General features: G+C 45.4%; 1 protein-coding gene across 4 annotated transcripts in view; it reads right to left on the bottom strand.

Annotated features, from left to right (window-relative positions):
* ARID2 (AT-rich interaction domain 2) overlaps positions 1-18,149 on the bottom strand; it is a 111,233-nt gene that overhangs the window by 85,842 nt on the left and 7,242 nt on the right. For all 4 annotated transcript variants that reach the window (XM_073651839.1, XM_073651841.1, XM_073651840.1 and 1 more), the window contains exon 3: positions 15,209-15,306. In XM_073651839.1, the coding sequence (XP_073507940.1) occupies positions 15,209-15,306 (98 nt within the window). The remainder of the gene's footprint in view (positions 1-15,208; positions 15,307-18,149) is intronic.

Below are 18,149 nucleotides of genomic sequence, written 5' to 3'. Positions count from 1 at the left end.
GTGTAATCTTTACTTTCAGTTTGAAGATAATGATATGCCCGTGCTTCGGGGCGGCCTGTGGGGGGGGGGGGCTCTATCTGGTGCTCTGCTTACATATTCATCTGTATGCTCTTATGACAGCTCACTGTGCCATCACTGACCTACCTACTATTTTACATAATGCATTTAGTAGTGCGGGGCTAGGTAAAATAGGAGGCAGGTCAGTGAAGCAACAGTGAGCTGTCATAAGAGCATACAGATGAATATGTAAGCAGAGCACCAGATAGTGCCACCGCCCCCCCCCCCCCCCCCACAGGCCACCCTGGAACACGAGCATATCATTATCTCCAAACTGAAAGTACCACAGGACGGATTTCATCAACTGAGGTATCATTTTACTCATTGTAATGTTACCCACCAGACAATGTATGTAGTTTACTGAGCACAATCCTGCTGACAGGTGTGCTTTAACCCCTTTAAAGCCCATGACGTACTAATACGCGTCTGTGCCCTGGGCTTTAAGAGCCTGACCCGTATTAGTACTTCATGGCGATCGCGCGCGCACACAGGCTGTGCGGGCGCGATCGCCGCCAGGTGTCAGCTGATTGTCACAGCTGACACCCGATACTATGTGCAGGGACCGGTCCTGCACCACTCCCAGCACATTAATCCCCGCAATGCTGCGATCGAAGTTGATCGCAGCATTGCGGAGGCAGGGGGAGGTGATCGCCGATACTCACCTCCTCTTCCGGCTTCCAGCGATGTCTGCCGCGGCTTCCCTGGTGTTGCCATGACGATCCGATGTCGTCATGACAACATCCGGGTCACCAGACAGCAGGAAGATTGTTTGGACATACGCAGTGCATCTCCAAACAATCTTCTCCCTGTCCAGCGCTGACAGCCTGCATGGCACAGGGATGGTGCTGCATTCCTTTGCCATGCAGGCGATCAGAATAAAAAAAGTGAAAGTCCCATAGTGGGACAAAGTAAAAAAGTAAAAAAAACTGTCTGAAAGTGAAAAAAAAAAAATAAATAAATAGTAAAAATATTAAATAAATAAAAAAAATAATCCACTAAAAATAAAAATCTAATGTACCCATCAATAAATATTATGAAAAAAAAAAAAAAAAACAATAAAAGTACACATATTTGGTATCGCCGCGTCCATAACGACCTGACCTAGAAAACTGTTTCACTAGTTAACCCCTTCAGTGAACACGGTAAAAAAAAAAAAAAAAAAAAACAAAGCAAAAAACAATGCTTTATCATACCGCCAAACAAAAAATGGAATAACACGCGATCAAAAAGACGAATATAAATAAAAATGGTACCGCTGAAAACGTCATCTCATCCCGCAAAAAACAAGCCACCATACAGCTCCATCATCCGAAAAATCAAAAAGTTATAGCTCTCAGAATAAAGCGATGCAAAAAAATATTTTTTTCTATAAAATAGCTTTTACAGTGTAAAAGCGCCAAAACATAGAAAAACTATATAAATGTGGTACCGCTGTAAACGTACTGACCTGAAAAATAAAGCTGCCTTATCAATTTTACCACACCCGGAGCAGAATAAAAAAATGTAAAAACACAATTCCTGAATTGTTGGTTTTTGTTTATTCTGCCTGCCAAAAATAGGAATAGAAAGCGATCAAAAAATGTCACGTGCCTGTGTCAGGGTAAAAAAGAATATATATTTTCTCTACTTTTATACGCTTTGCTTATGTACTAACCACCATTTTGTGTCTTATAACAATAAGCTTTCCTTGCTACGTGTTACTTAGATTGAAATTTATGCTAAGATGGTGCCAGTATCAGCCAAGCACCTGTTTCAGAGAAATGAAACCGAATCATCAACTGACGGTTGTCTGCCCAGAGACTGAGTTAAGGAGACGTGGACCAATCAGGAGTGGCCGGATACTAGACATTTATGGCTTACCCCGCCCCGAGCAATCCATTTATGGCTTACCCCGCCCCGAACAACCCCTTTCCCCTCCCCATTATGTAGTGTATTTAAGTTTGTGCATGCGGAAATAAAGCGGAACATTGCTGAGATCGTGGCTTGCCAGTAGCCTTCTGAGCATGCTCTGAGTTTGAACCAGCTTGTTGTCTGACTCATTCTTTGAATGGTTGACCCATGCTCATAGCCTTAATTTGGAGTGACTGGAGGACGAGTGGAATGTCGCTACGACCCCGACAAATGGCGCCCAACGTGGGGCGTGGCTAGCGGTACGCCGCCCTCCCGGACCCATATTGCTGACTTCCCTGGTGGTGACCGCGGCGGCTGAATTTGAGGCCTGATCAACCTCCATCGAACACGGTAAGTCGAGATGTATTTTATATGTCTCACTTGCCTGTGTGTCAGCCGCAGCGGTTCCTGTGGGATTATCAGTTTGGATCTGGGTGGGTGACCGGTCGAGTGGTGAGACCTCAGGCGTCCCGCGCCACGTCCCGTACCAGCAACTGTGAGACCGAGTGACGTCGCATGCCTGCGCGTGCTCGTGTGCACACCACCTCCTCCTCCCCCGGTCACTGTACTTTTCTTAGATAGCTGCCTCCCGTGACTGATAGTCGATTCCAAGCCATCCCTAGATTGTAGTGTAAGGAAGAAAGAATCTGTGACGAATTGAGGAGTGCTCTTCGTCTACCACAGAGACTGCTGTAAAGTCAAGGTTAGGAAAGGAGATAGATTGAGGCGTCTCTCTATCTCATCAGTGTATTGAGGTGTGCTCTACACTGACGGGTGGTGACCTGTAATCAGGGTGCCGTGGTGAGTCGCACTGTAAAGTCGCCATTCAAGGTTAGGGAAGGGGATAGATTGAGGTGTCTCTATCTCACCAGTGTATTGAGGTGTGCTCTACACTGCCCGGTGGCGACCTGTGGACTACATCAGTGATCTGAGTCGCGACAGATCATTGCATTCTATAAGAAAATGTTGCGTATGTTTAAATCTGAAAGACCTGGCAAGTTGCCGGATGGTGCTGTGGGAGTTATCCAGCTACTAGAGTCACGGGAAGGCAAGGAGGCTGTTAAGAATGTTAGGAATCTGTATTAAATGATAAGACTACCCAGTACGGGCAAGCTTCAGCCTTCAGTGTGAAAGAATGCGTTATACAAAATAAGGGAAGTTGAGTGATGAAGGACACCTGCACCAGGCTCAGACACATCTTAGAGTAGATGGTGCAGGGGGGAACAGAGAATGCCGAGCCTTTGTTCGGATACATGAAAGCTGCAGAATGTGATTTGTTATGTGACCCTAAATTGGCCTCAACCCCGTTGATGCCTGTCACTACACCGAGCCCTCAGCCACCACCCTATAATGGCGCCGACGCTAAATCATCGGAAGGATGGACGTGTCGTATGTGCTGACAGCAGAACCCGCCCTGGGCGAAGTTCTGCTGTGTCTGTGGGGGGGGCCGCCCATGGCACGATGCCCAGCCTGCCCCCAAGAACAATCCCACCCCCACTCCAACTCCTCCCTCCAACGGCCCTCTTACTACACCTTTCCCTGCCCCCAAGAACAATCCCACTCCCACTCCTACTCCTCCCTCCAACGGCCATCTTACTACACCTTGTACTTGTTGTGGGAGGCCCGGGAAACCCCAATCCGGCCTATATCCACTACTAGATCCGTCCGGTGCTTATTACCAGCCGCCAGCACGGGTGGAAAAGCCCGCAGTCCCAGAGCACCCATCTGAAACTAATGCGATACCCTCTGCTCCAGTCCACGATGCTGAGGCGCTCCCTCTGTTCCCCATGGGGGTCGCCCATAACCCTGGGGATATCCTCCTCAACTCCCCAGAATTTCAGGCCAGACTGCTCTCCCTCCGCCAACATACTGTTACTCAAGACGATACGGAGCCAGATGAGGGATGGGCTCAAGATACTCCAGCGCCCCCCCCCCTTTACCCCATACGTCTCCTATGGCATCCTCCACCCCACATTCATGACCCATACTCCGGCCCTTGCTCCAAGCAACTGCTGAAAGAGCACCACCCCCCAGTCCCTCAGAAGTCTGGGACCCCTGCCGCTCCCGGAACCTAGTAGACCCATCAGGACGCCTCGTCACTCTGTCAATAGGCTATGGTGACATCCTTACACATCGGGTGGGGGCCATAATCAACCCTGCAAACACCCGTATGAGCCATGCTGGAGGATTGGCTCGTAAAATTGCCCTTGCTGCTGGTTCCACTCTGGCTGCAGAATGCCAGGCTCACTTAGCCGAAAACGGAGAGCTTTCAAAAGGCCATGGATTCCACAAAAGCAGGATCCCTTAGTACGTATGAATCCGGCCTAGAATACATGAAACAGTTAAAAGCCTGGGCTCAGAATCGCTTGTCAGATCAAGCTGGGTCTGTACAAGATGTTCAACAAGACCCTGATGAATCTGTGGAAAGATATGCTGCAAGACTCAGCATGCATTTTGAGGATCTCGGATACAGTCCTCACGTCAAGACGCAGGCCGCCCTGTTGGTTCAGGCCCTAGTAGATGGCCTACAAGACGCTCTCAGAGATGAGGTTCTGAGGGTACGCCCCGAGATCCGTTCTTCTTCTTTTAACGACGCGGTGGACATTGTCAAAGCTTTCCAAAAAGCCATGCTAAAAATGGAAAAGGATACTAAGCCAAAGAAGAAAGCCGCTCCTGCCATGGTATATCAAGCTCAAGAAAGCTACCCACCCCCCGGCAACCAACATGGAATCAAGTGGGTAATGGTTAAAGGCACAGGTGATGATACTCCTCCCACATATAGAAAACAAGACAGAAGAAATAACAAGGGGCCACCTAGAGACAAGAGACAATCTCGTGATTCTGAAGGACGCATACTGTGTTGGGAATGTGGTAGCCCTAATCACCTTCTCAGAGACTGTCCAACCCTGCCACTTTGCTTCCACCTTCTAGGGGGGGGAAGACGAACAGGGTGAAGGTCCATTGGTGGAACCTCATGATTGTATAAAAATTTTGCAGGAAGAGACTTCTGCTCCAGAGAATATGGTGGCACATCCGCTCGCACACCCTGCCTTGCACCTATGGACTGATGGATCCCGTTTCGCAGACCCTCAAGGGAAGTTCCACACGGGATATGCTATCACAACAGACCTAACAGTCCTCAAGGCTGAAGCTCTACCACCATACACGTCTGCACAAGAAGCTGAACTTGTAGCTCTCACAGAAGCCTGCCACCTGGCAGCTGGAACAACGGCAAACATATATACCGATTCTAGGTATGGACATGGAATTTGCAATGATTTTGGACTCTTGTGGAAGTCTAGAGGATTCATCACAGCTGCAGGTACACCAGTGAAACATGCCTCATGGATTAAGGTCCTAATGAAGGCCCTGGAACTACCCATTCAGGTTGCTGTTATCAAGGTCAAGGCTCATGGAAGACTAGATTCCAGGGAAGCCAGGGGCAACCACCTAGCTGACCAAGCAGCCAAGACTGCAGCAGTGGAGAATGTGTCATCAAAGTGGCAGGAAAAGGAAGAAGAGATGGGGGAGACCCTGCAAACCGTAGCTGTGGCGCTCACTAGAGCAAGAGCCAAAGAACAGCCGGCGGAAGACCATACAAGTCCAGCGGAGACACGAGTGGAATCCAGGGGGGTCAGGATGCCTGAAGAAAAATTGTGTGAAGAGCAAAGGAAGACCCCCACTGAAGAAGTCAAGCAATGGAAAGCGGCGGGAGCCGTGCTGGCAGGTCGTAAAGATTTAAAGGTCGACTCAACTCTTTATCAAGTGGACGGAAAACCTTGCTTGCCCAGGCGCATGTACTCAGCCGTGGCAGCATGGGCTCACGGGCCTACACACAGAGGAAAGAATCAAGCTTTGGCATGTATCAAGAAACCTGTACTTTGCACCCGGAATCTCTTCCACTGTGACTGCATACTCAAAATCCTGCTCTGTCTGCGCTACCTGCAACCCAACGTGTACGGCACGGGTCCCTCTCCAACACCTGGCTAAACCAGACTACCCTTGGCAGAGAATACAAGTCGACCATATCCAAATGCCTAAAGCAGGAAAATATGAGTACGTTTTGGTAGCCGTGGATATGTTCTCAGCCTGGCCCGAGGCCTACCCGGTTGTCAACATGACTGCTAAAGTCACAGCCAAGAAACTGATCACTGAAGTTGCCTGCAGATTTGGAGTTCCCCAAGTCATAGAATCGGATCAAGGACCAGCTTTCACAGCAAATATCTACAAAGAACTTTGGAACATGTTGGGAACAGATTTGGGCCTCCACACTCCATACCATCCTGCCAGTTCAGGCAAAGTGGAAAGGATTAATTCCACACTCAAGACCCAGCTCTTGAAAATGACCCAAGATCATCCCCTCCCCTGGCCCGACCTACTCCCTATAGTATTGTATCATATCAGACAAACCCCACAAGCTAAACATGGGCTAACTCCCTATGAAATTTTGTTCGGGACCCCACCTAAAATAGGAGAAATTAGGCCCCAAGAGTTGTCTGAAACACATGATAGAGTAGTAAAATTTGTGATTGCTCTGTCTAAAGAATTGACTAACACCCGCTCTACAGTACCTGCTTCTCTCCCAGAATCCACAGGTGATGCGGTACATGATTTCACCCCAGGCGATCTGGTGTACGTAAAGAAGTTTGTCCGGAAAGACTGTCCCCAACCCAGATTTGAGGGCCCCTACACTGTGATCCTGACTACTCCTACAGCTCTGAAGCTTGAGGGCAAGAGCACCTGGATTCACGCCTCCCACTGCAAGAGAGACAAAGCGAGCCTATAAAAGATGACTACCTTCTTCTATATCCTTTCCATATGCTTACTGTCTGTCCCAGGGTGGACAGCTACCACATTTTGGGTAGATACTCACGCAAAAATCCAGACGTATCGATTTGATTACTGTGACATAGTGAATTGCGCAGGAATGACATGGTATGCTGCATAGTCCCCTTATACAGGAAAGCTATAAACAATGCTGTTCCAACCCCCCATGACAGAGTCCAATTGAGAGATCTAGTTTAGGGTCAGTTGGGAGAACTCCATGTGTCATTTAGGGTAGGGCTCAATTGTTTGGGGGCGTCCCATAAGGGGGCAGCTTCTAAGATAATTGGGTGAAGAAATCCACCTCCCCTCTCCCCACACATGGACAGTCTCAAAGGCCCCGAAGCAAGGGAAAGCTTAGTGTTTAGGGGGGAATGTCAGGGTAAAAAAGAATATATATTTTCTCTACTTTTATACGCTTTGCTTATGTACTAACCACCATTTTGTGTCTTATAACAATAAGCTTTCCTTGAAACGTGTTACTTAGATTGAAATTTATGCTAAGATGGTGCCAGTATCAGCCAAGCACCTGTTTCAGAGAAATGAAACCGAATCATCAACTGACGGTTGTCTGCCCAGAGACTGAGTTAAGGAGACGTGGACCAATCAGGAGTGGCCGGATACTAGACATTTATGGCTTACCCCGCCCCGAACAATCCATTTATGGCTTACCCTGCCCCGAACAACCCCTTTCCCCTCCCCATTATGTAGTGTATTTAAGTTTGTGCATGCGGAAATAAAGCGGAACATTGCTGAGATCGTGGCTTGCCAGTAGCCTTCTGAGCATGCTCTGAGTTTGAACCAGCTTGTTGTCTGACTCATTCTTTGAATGGTTGACCCATGCTCATAGCCTTAATTTGGAGTGACTGGAGGACGAGTGGAATGTCGTTACGACCCCGACACCTGAAAATGGCACCAATAAAAACATCAACTCATCCCGCAAAAAACAAGCCGTCACATGACTCTGTCGGCCAAAATATGGCGATGCAAAAACTAGATTTTACAAAATATGTGTCTTTTAGTGTGTGACAGCTATCAATCATAAAAACCCGATATGATTCTGGTATCGCTGTAATTGCACCGACCCGAAGAATAAAGTAATCTCATCACTTATACCGCATGAGGAACGGCGTAAAAAATAAACGCTAGGGCTGGGGTTGGGGTTGTTTTTTTTTTTCAATGTAAAAAAAATAAATAAAAAAATAAAAATGATGACGATATGGCGATTAGTGTTGAGTACAAGTGCTCGCTACTTGAGTTTGCATCGGGTGATCGGGTATGCAGGTGCTCGAGTCTCCGCCCCATATGCTTCGCGGCCAAAAAAACCTCGCGGGGATTGCCTACCATGCACGAGCGATCCCCGCATGTTTTTTGGGGGGTGTCTAATAACCGTGAAAACATGCGGGCGGGGACTCGAGCACCCATGATACATGGTGCATACCTGAGTACCCGATGCAAACTCAAGTAGAGAGCACTTGCGCTCAAGAGTAATGACAACTTATTCAATATGATGACCTAATGTTATCAAATTCTGTGTCGTACCTCTGGGTTCAAAATGTTCGCTATACCCCTTAATAAAATCCTTGAGGGGTATAGTTTCCAAAACAGGGTCACTTGTGGGGGAGCTCCACTGTTTAGGCACATCAGGGGCTCTCCAAACGCGACATGGTGTCCGTTAACAAACTGAATGGAAAATCGGCTCAAATTGTTAGCGGACACCATGTCGCGTTTGGAGAGCCCCTGATGTGCCTAAACAGTGGAGCTCCCCCACAAGTGACCCCATTTTGGAAACTAGACCCCCCAAGGCACCCATCTAGATGCATAGTGAGAACTTGGAACCCCTAGGTGCTTCACAAATTGATTCGTAAAAATGAAAAAGTATTTTTTTTTTTTTTACACTTTTTCATTTTTACGTATCAATTTGTGAAGCACCTGAGGGTTCCAAGTGCTCACTATGCGTCTAGATAGGTGCCTTGGGGGGTCTAGTTTCCAAAATGGGGTCACTTGTGGGGAAGCTCCACTGTTTAGGCACATCAGGGGCTCTCCAAACGCAACATGGCATCCGCTAATTATTCAAGCAAATTTTACAATCAAAAAGTCAAATGGCGCTCCTTCCCTTCCGAGCCCTGCCGTGCGCCCAAACAGTGTTTTTTCCTCACATATGGGGTATCTGCGTGCCCAAGGGAAATTGCACAACAAATTTTGGGGTCCATTTTTTCCTGTTACCCCTGGGAAAATAAAAAATATTGGGTCTAAAGTAACATTTTTGTGAAAAAAGTTAAATGTTCATTTTTTTCTTCCACAGTCCAAAAATTCCTGTGAAGCACCTGAAGGGTTAATAAAGTTCTTGAATGTGGTTTTGAGCACCTTGAGGGGTGCAGTTTTTAGAATGGTGTCACTTTTGGGTATTTTCTGTCATAAAGACCTCTCAAAGTGACTTCAAATGTGATGTGGTCCCTAAAAAAAATGGTTTTGTAAATTTTGTTGGAAAAATGAGAAATCGCTGGTCAACTTTTAACCCTTATAGCTCCCTAACAAAAAAAATTTTGGTTCCAAAATTGTGCTGATGTAAAGTAGACATGTGGAAAATGTTATTTATTAACTCTTTTGTGTGATATATCTCTCTGATTTAAGGGCATAAAAATTCAAATTTTGAAAATTGCAAAATTTTCCAAATTTTCGCCAAATTTCCGTTTTTTCACAAATAAATGCAAGTGATATCGAAGAAATTTTACCACAATCATGAAGTACAATATGTCACGAAAAAATAATCTCAGAATCAGGGGGATCCGTTGAAGCGTTCCAGAGTAATTACCTCATAAAGTGACAGTGGTCAGAATTGTAAAAATTGGCCTGGTCATTAACGTGCAAACCACCTTGGGTTATAAAGGGGTTAATGAGGGAGAAAAGAGTGATTTTAATTTTTATTATTTTTTTTACACTTTATTCTCTGCATCCATTGAAGTTGAATGACGCAGCAGTAAAGCATCATTCAGACATCAACACATCTGAGGCTTTACATTGTCCGAGCATAGGCATAGATGAGTCAGTGTTCAGAGCGGGATGATTTCACTGCTGCGCTCTCAACACTGCTTTTGCGAGAACAATTAGGGAGGTCTGGCATTGTATTACTTATGGGAGGCTATCAACCTGGAAGAAGTCACCTCCACAGTCCTGCTCTCACCACTCAGGGAAGGGCTGTAGTGGCAACTTCTTACAATGGTGAGAACAGCTCACTGGCCTGGCATAAGTAGGACAATGTCAGGCTGCCGACCTTTGGTCACCTTCACTGCCCTGAACCTTCTATCAGCTCTTGCCGTTGAACACTGTAGTGCTGGGCTGTAAATTGGACAGTGATAGTATAGCAGATGCAACCGTAGTCTACTACACCCTGTATCTGCATATTTGCGGTGTGTAAGTGTTGTGCTGAGACACACACCAGCAAATAAATAGCAGCCCCCAGTGGCTGCAGAAATTAAATTAAAAAATAAACAAACAGTACATTTTATTATGTCTTAAAAATAAAAGCTAATATAATTATTAATTTAAAAAAAAAAACGCGACTCATTCCCATTACCATCAAAGCACGGCAGTATTTTTGTCAATGTATTACAATTTACAAGCAAATACCAGGAGCGGAATGAAAACACAGAAGTGGTGCTAGTCAAGTTTCCATTATAGGTTTGCTTTCCACTCCTGGTTTTAACTTACAAATAGTGATGCAAAACACTCGCTAACGTAATGCCATCTGGGGGTAAATGTATGATTTTAGGATCACTGTCTGTTGCTAAGCAGTGGACAGAATATAATTAGGCCACTGCCCAACAAAGATGACAAGTCACAGAACAGAGCTCAAGGAATTTTAGTCTTGATACATATATAATACAGGAGGACTGGATCATGTGTTCACTTCACATTTGCCGATAATGGCCAGGATAAACAGCAACAATTTTTTGAGATGTATATTAATATTTTTTGATATTTTTCCCATCTGAGTGACCTGCATGTATATTTTTTTATTGCAACTAAACATTTAATTGCACATGTCTGAATTATATATTTATTTTCAAATGTATGCAGAAAATGGGATGTGAACAGAGCCTTAGCAGCACATTTGTAAAGCTAGCAATGAAACGTAATTTGTTTTTTAAAATAATTCATACAGTTGTGTGGATCATTTAGGGGGCAAAGAAACCTGTGGAAATTAATTTTATGCCAAAATGTTGAATCTTACCAATTAAAAGACCTAGGAAACATTACATAGTGGAAATATAGTACAAAATACCAAGTAGCAAATTATTAGCCAAGCTACATGGACATATACCTTATAAGCCCAAATACTCTACTGCTCTTATTTGTGAGTAGTGTACAGTAGCTGACACGTGCATCCAAATTATAACTTTATACTGGAATAAGCAATTGGCAAAAGACAAGAAACAGGGAGCTAATCCAACACATTTCAGAGTAGATCTACGAAACGCAATCTATGTCTACGCTGCTGTAGTCACTACAGATTCACGTGTGGAGTCAATCTAGGACAGCCAATAGGAAGGTAGCCTGAGCAGTGAGAGCTCCTAGAGCCAGTAACACAAGCCCTGAGCAGGATACGTGTGATGACAGCCTCCGAGTATACACATCGCCTGTCTCAGCTATAAGGAAGTTACATGCAAAGTACCCAAAGCTCATTCAATAGATCATGAATCAAGCAAATAGGCACGGCCTAAACACATCATCAAGTGACAAAGTATTGGGAGAAACTCAAAAGCAAGAAAATGCCAATACTATCTTATAGCAAAGCAATCGACTTGCCCAGCACTCTGTAAATATGGAGTTATAAGACCAACAGTAATCCAAAACGAACATTTCACAGTGCTCCATCATGATAGTAAGAAAAGAAAAACTAACCTGTGTAATGTTAAAAGTAAAGAGAGAACTGGAAAGACACGAAGCGCAAAAATAGCGTCTTATCTGGGTGACAATGTTGAGAGAATAACTTTATAGTGCTCACCTGGTCTGGTTGTGTGCGCACAACCACTGATAACGCTTAGGCTGCTGCAGACCCACAAGGGGATGAAAGTGCAGGTAGTGGAGAAACAAATGGGTTAATTCTACCGTGTAGAAAGGATGAGGGATGCCAATCCGAGTGGTTTATTTAGTCATCGAGTTTCAAAGTGTACAAACTTCTTCCTCAGGACAACCACCATCAGTTTAGAAGCTGAAATCTGGCTGCTATAGACCACAAAGCCAGGCAATATTTTCTCTCAGATGGTTTAAAAAAAAAAAAAAAAAAAACACAACACACACAAACAGAAAAATAGCACGGGCATACTTAAAGGGACAGTTCAAACTAAGTACTGCCGCATGGTGCACAAAGGTAGGGCCAATCATTTACATGCACCTTCCCACCTGCTTGTTCTCCCTCCATCTCCACCGCACGCCCTCCTTGATTGACAGCTCTGGCTTCAAAGAGCCAGAGAAAGGTGGAGCCAGAGGATAAACAAGCAGGTGGGAAGGTGTATATAAATGACAGGCCCCGCCATGGAGCACTGAGCACCTGTACTTGGTTTAGTTTGAACAGTCATTCTGTGCTGACACCTTTAACCCCTTCATGACATAGGGGGTATTAATACGTCCTGTGTCATGACACCCGGTTCAGTGAGGGCTCCGGCGGTGAGCCCGCACTGAACCGGGCACATGTCAGCTGATTATTACAGCTGACATGTGCCCGCAACAGCCACGGGTGGAATCGCGATCCACCCGCGGCTGTAAACTAGTTAAATGCCGCTGTCAATCTCTGACAGCGGCATTTAACAGCGCCGCGCCGGAAGCGCGTCACTTACCCCACCCATCGGCATGACAACCCGGGGTCTGCAGCAGACCCCAGTGGTTGTCATGAGTTGGTCGCTATGAGCGCCACCTAGTGGTCGGTGCTCATAGCACAGGACCATTTCTGCTGCATACAGGGGATCTACTGGTCCCCTGTATGTAGCAGAGGCGATCGGACAGCTGCTGCTTCTAGTTTCCTATGGAGACTATAGAAGCATGCAAAAAGTTTTAATAAAAATGTTTTTAAAAAAATATAAAAAGTTTAAATCAACCCCTTTTGCACCATTCAAAATAAAATGATAAAAACTAAATTCCACATACACATATTTGGTATCGCCGCGTTCAGAATCGCCCGATCTATCAATATAAAAAAAGAATTAATCGATCGGTAAACGGTGAAACGAGAAAAAAATTCTAAACGGCAGAATTACGTTTTTTTGGTCGCTGCAACATTGCAATAACGTGCGATCAAAACATCAGATCTACCCCAAAATGGTATCAATAAAAACTTCAGCTCGGTGCGCAAAACATAAGCCCTCACCCGGCCCCAGATCCCGAAAAATGGCGCATTTTTTTTTTTTTTTTTTTAGCAAACTTTGGATTTTTTTTTTTCACCACTTAAATGAAAAAGAACCTATACATGTTTGGTATCTACGAACTCGTAATGACCTGGAGAATAAGAATGGCAGGTCAGTTTTAGCATTCAGTGAACATGGTAAAAAAAAAAACATCTGTGGTATTGCATTTTTTTTGCAATTTCACCGCACTTGGAATTTTTCCCCGTTTTCCAGTACACGATATGGTAAAACTAGTAATGGCGTTTAAAAGTACAACTCGTCCAGCAAAAAATAAGCCCTCACATGGCCATATTGCCCAAAAAATAAAAAAAAACTATGGCTCTGGGAACAAAGGGAGCAGAAAACGAAAATGCAAAAACGGAAAATTCTCCGGTCATGAAGGGGTTAAAGGGACTGTAAGCACAGAATCACTGTTCTAACCAAGTACAGGCACTCTGCTCCACAGCGGCCAATCTTTTATACACACCTTCCCAACTGTTTGTTTGCCATCCATCTCCACCCTTCTCTGGCCCTATGAAGCCAGAGCTGTCAAAGAAGAGGTGGGGCGGAGATGGAGGGAAAACGATCACGTGGTAAGGGGTACATAAATGATTGGCCGCGCTGTGAAGCACAGAGTGGCGGAACTTAGTTTGAACAGTCATTCTGTGCTGACAGTCAATTTAAAGGGGTCGTCAGGCTTGGAACAAAAGTCTGCAGGCACTCTACTAGACTGAAGATTTGTGACAGTATGTGGTGTGTACAATGGCACGGGTGCACTTCGCCAATAATCCCAGGCGCCCACATGACTATGTATGTGAATTGCATACATTCAGTGACGCGCCGACTACTACATATTCGATTTCTGTCAATAGGAATGAATTGAGAGAACTCGGAGGGGTCTCATCAACACATGACCGCAAGGATGCAAACTGGTCAAGAGACTGCCTGCTCGCATCGAGAAAACCAGGGAATTGTGCCATTTTGCACCCCACACACTGTTACAATTTGGCAGTCTCCAGTCACATAGAAAGTGCATGTAGACATTTGGCCCAAGCATGGACAACCACTTTAATATATTCATGAGACTACCTATGAAACCTTGAAAAATTACACGTACTTCTGTGATCATAAAACACTCCTTCAGCAGTCAACAAACGTAACCAAGTACAAACTTACAAAATGCAGCATTACTTTCTTAGTATTATCAAACGGGCCATCATTTTTAATACAAAGAATGAATCTGGTCTATACCCACAGGCATTTACCCTCTGCTCAAACATTTCCTTACAGTTTTTATGGAATTCATGGCGAGGTGAGAGGAAAAGCCCCAATGTCGCAAAAATTACAAGAAGCTTTCTGACAACAGCCTGAACTATACATCAGTCACTTGAGTAAGATTTTCACAATGTAATATTTTTGACCTGGCAAATGTGATAACAAGTGCAAAAAGAAGCACATATAAGGATATGTGCCCACGATGCAGAAATGAAGCAGGAAAATGTCCGCTTCATTTCTGCATGTCCTTGCACGGAAAAACGCGTGCGGAATTTGACACGCGTTTCTGACATGTGGAATTGCCTTGTGTTTTTTAATGCATTGAGAAGGCAATTCCGCATGCGTAAACGCACAAATAATGGACATGCTGTGGATTTTTCCGCACATCAAAAATGCTGTGCATGGGCATTGAAAGTGCTTATTGTCATTGGGGACCAAGGGGGAAGGATTACCAAGCGTTTTACAAGCGTTTATGCTGCGCAAATTCTGCAAAAACGCATCGTGGGCACGCAGCCTAATGCCACGGCTACACCAATAGGTAAAGAACCAGAGAGGACAAAACCAGAGGCAAAGATTTCCTAAAGTAGCAGGCCTATTAACACCAATAAATGAAAAATAATAATAAAAAATACCCATCGCCTGAAACCTTCAGCAGTACAATGCTGAAAAGCCCAGAGGCAAATGCATGAGGTAATAGGGGCACATACTGTACCTGGTGCATGATATGGAAGACCGGCTACACACATTACATCTGACACCACAGCCAGCACACAACTCACCGCAAGTAATACTGTTTGAGAGCAAAGGCAGCATTGGCGCAGGCCCGAGGAAAGCCGAACTCTTCTGCTATTTCACCCCACTGGTTCTTCTCCGAGATCTAGGACATGAAGGAGAGCACAGCTGTAATAGAGGGAGGGGCCGCACCGGAGTCTATGAGCCCCACACTGGCTCAAGGCAGCGGACACGGCCGGCAGTACACAAGCGCTCCACGCGGCTGCGCCCTTGTCACACAGGGAGTGAGGGGGCGGGCGGAGGCCGGGAAGCCGTGTGTCCCTCCCCCAGCCTCGGCGCCGTGCTCTGGGGACGATTAGCGATGTGGAGAGCTTTGCCCGCTAATTTTGACTTGCACTGAAAGTAGTGTGAGGGGAAGCTGCACACATGGAGCCGCGTCCGGCCCGCAGGGATGTAAGCCGCGGCCTGGATTTCCTGCCTGCACGGAAGGCCTGCTAGGCCCACAAGTGCCTTCTCATACACCTAGCCGGAGAGGTCGGGGGACGCGGCTCCTACCGGCTGCGGGCATGACGGAGGCAGCATAAGGGAGGCAACCGCCGACCCATGGGGCCGACATAGGAACAATGGGAAAACACGGAAACCGCCCTGATAATACTGCAGTCATATCAGCTGTGTACACGGCACAGACGTGGGTATATATCACGTATACATCAGCTGGGCATGTGTATACAGCATAGAAATGGGTATATAACAGCTGGGCATGTGTATACAGCATAGAAATGGGTATATAACAGCTGGGCATGTGTATACAGCATAGAAATGGGTATATAACAGCTGGGCATGTGTATACAGCATAGAAATGGGTATATAACAGCTGGGCATGTGTATACAGCATTGAAATGGGTATATAACAGCTGGGCATGTGTATACAGCATAGAAATGGGTATATATCACATATACCTCAGCTGGGCATGTGTACACAGCATAGACATGGGTATATATCAGCTGGGCATGTGTACACAGCATAGACATGGGTATATAACAGCTGGGCATGTGTGTACAGCATAGAAATGGGTATATATCACGTATACATTAGCTGGGCATGTGTACACAGCATAGACGTGGGTATATATCAGCTGGGCATGTGTACACAGCATAGACATAGGTATACATCAGCTGGGCATGTGTACACAGCATAGACGTGGGTATATATCAGCTGGGCATGTGTACACAGCATAGACATAGGTATATAACAGCTGGGCATGTGTACACAGCATAGACGTGGGTATATATCAGCTGGGCATGTGTACACAGCATAGACGTGGGTATATATCAGCTGGGCATGTGTACACAGCATAGACGTGGGTATATATCAGCTGGGCATGTGTACACAGCATAGACGTGGGTATATAACAGCTGGGCATGTGTACACAGCATAGACGTGGGTATATAACAGCTGGGCATGTGTACACAGCATAGACGTGGGTATATATCAGCTGGGCATGTGTACACAGCATAGACATGGGTATATAACAGCTGGGCATGTGTACACAGCATAGACATGGGTATATAACAGCTGGGCATGTGTACACAGCATAGACATAGGTATATAACAGCTGGGCATGTGTACACAGCATAGACATGGGTATATAACAGCTGGGCATGTGTACACAGCATAGACATAGGTATACATCAGCTGGGCATATGTACACAGCATAGACATGGGTATATAACAGCTGGGCATGTGTATACAGCATAGAAATGGGTATATAACAGCTGGGCATGTGTATACAGCATAGAAATGGGTATATAACAGCTGGGCATGTGTATACAGCATAGAAATGGGTATATATCACATATACATCAGCTGGGCATGTATACACTGCATAGACGTGGGTATATATCAGCTGGGAATGTGTACACAACATAGACATGGGTATATAACAGCTGGGCATGTGTATACTGCATAGAAATGGGTATATATCACATATACATCAGCTGGGCATGTGTACACCGCATAGACGTGGGTATATATCAGCTGGGAATGTGTACACAGCATAGACATGGGTATATAACAGCTGGGCATGTGTACACAGCATAGACATGGGTATATAACAGCTGGGCATGTGTATACTGCATAGAAATGGGTATATATCACGTATAGATAAGCTGGGCATGTGTACACAGCATAGACGTGGGTATATATCAGCTGGGCATGTGTACACAGCATAGACGTGGGTATATAACAGCTGGGTATGTGTACACAGCATAGAAATGGGTATATATCAGCTGGGCATGTGTATACAGCATAGAAATGGGTATATATCACGTATAGATAAGCTGGGCATGTGTACACAGCATAGACATGGGTATATAACAGCTGGGCATGTGTACACAGCATAGACGTGGGTATATAACAGCTGGGTATGTGTACACAGCATAGAAATGGGTATATATCAGCTGGGCATGTGTATACAGCATAGAAATGGGTATATATCACGTATAGATAAGCTGGGCATGTGTACACAGCATAGACGTGGGTATATAACAGCTGGGCATGTGTACACAGCATAGACGTGGGTATATAACAGCTGGGCATGTGTACACAGCATAGACGTGGGTATATAACAGCTGGGCATGTGTACACAGCATAGACGTGGGTATATAACAGCTGGGCATGTGTATACAGCATAGAAATGGGTATATAACAGCTGGGCATGTGTATACAGCATAGAAATGGGTATATAACAGCTGGGCATGTGTACACAGCATAGAAATGGGTATATCACGTATACATCAGCTGGGCATGTGTGTACAGCATATAAATGGGTATCTATCATGTATACATCAGCTGGGCCTGTGTACACAGCATAGACGTGGGTATATAACAGCTGGGCATGTGTACACAGCATAGAGCTGGGTATATAACAGCTGGGCATGTGTATACAGCATAGAAATGGGTATATATCACATATACATCAGCTGGGC

Source organism: Phyllobates terribilis, unplaced genomic scaffold (genome assembly GCF_046119375.1).
Source record: "Phyllobates terribilis strain yellow unplaced genomic scaffold, ASM4611937v1 Scaffold_11__3_contigs__length_659146591, whole genome shotgun sequence".
Lineage (NCBI taxonomy): Eukaryota > Metazoa > Chordata > Amphibia > Anura > Dendrobatidae > Phyllobates > Phyllobates terribilis.
This window is presented reverse-complemented; position numbering and strand designations above follow the sequence as displayed.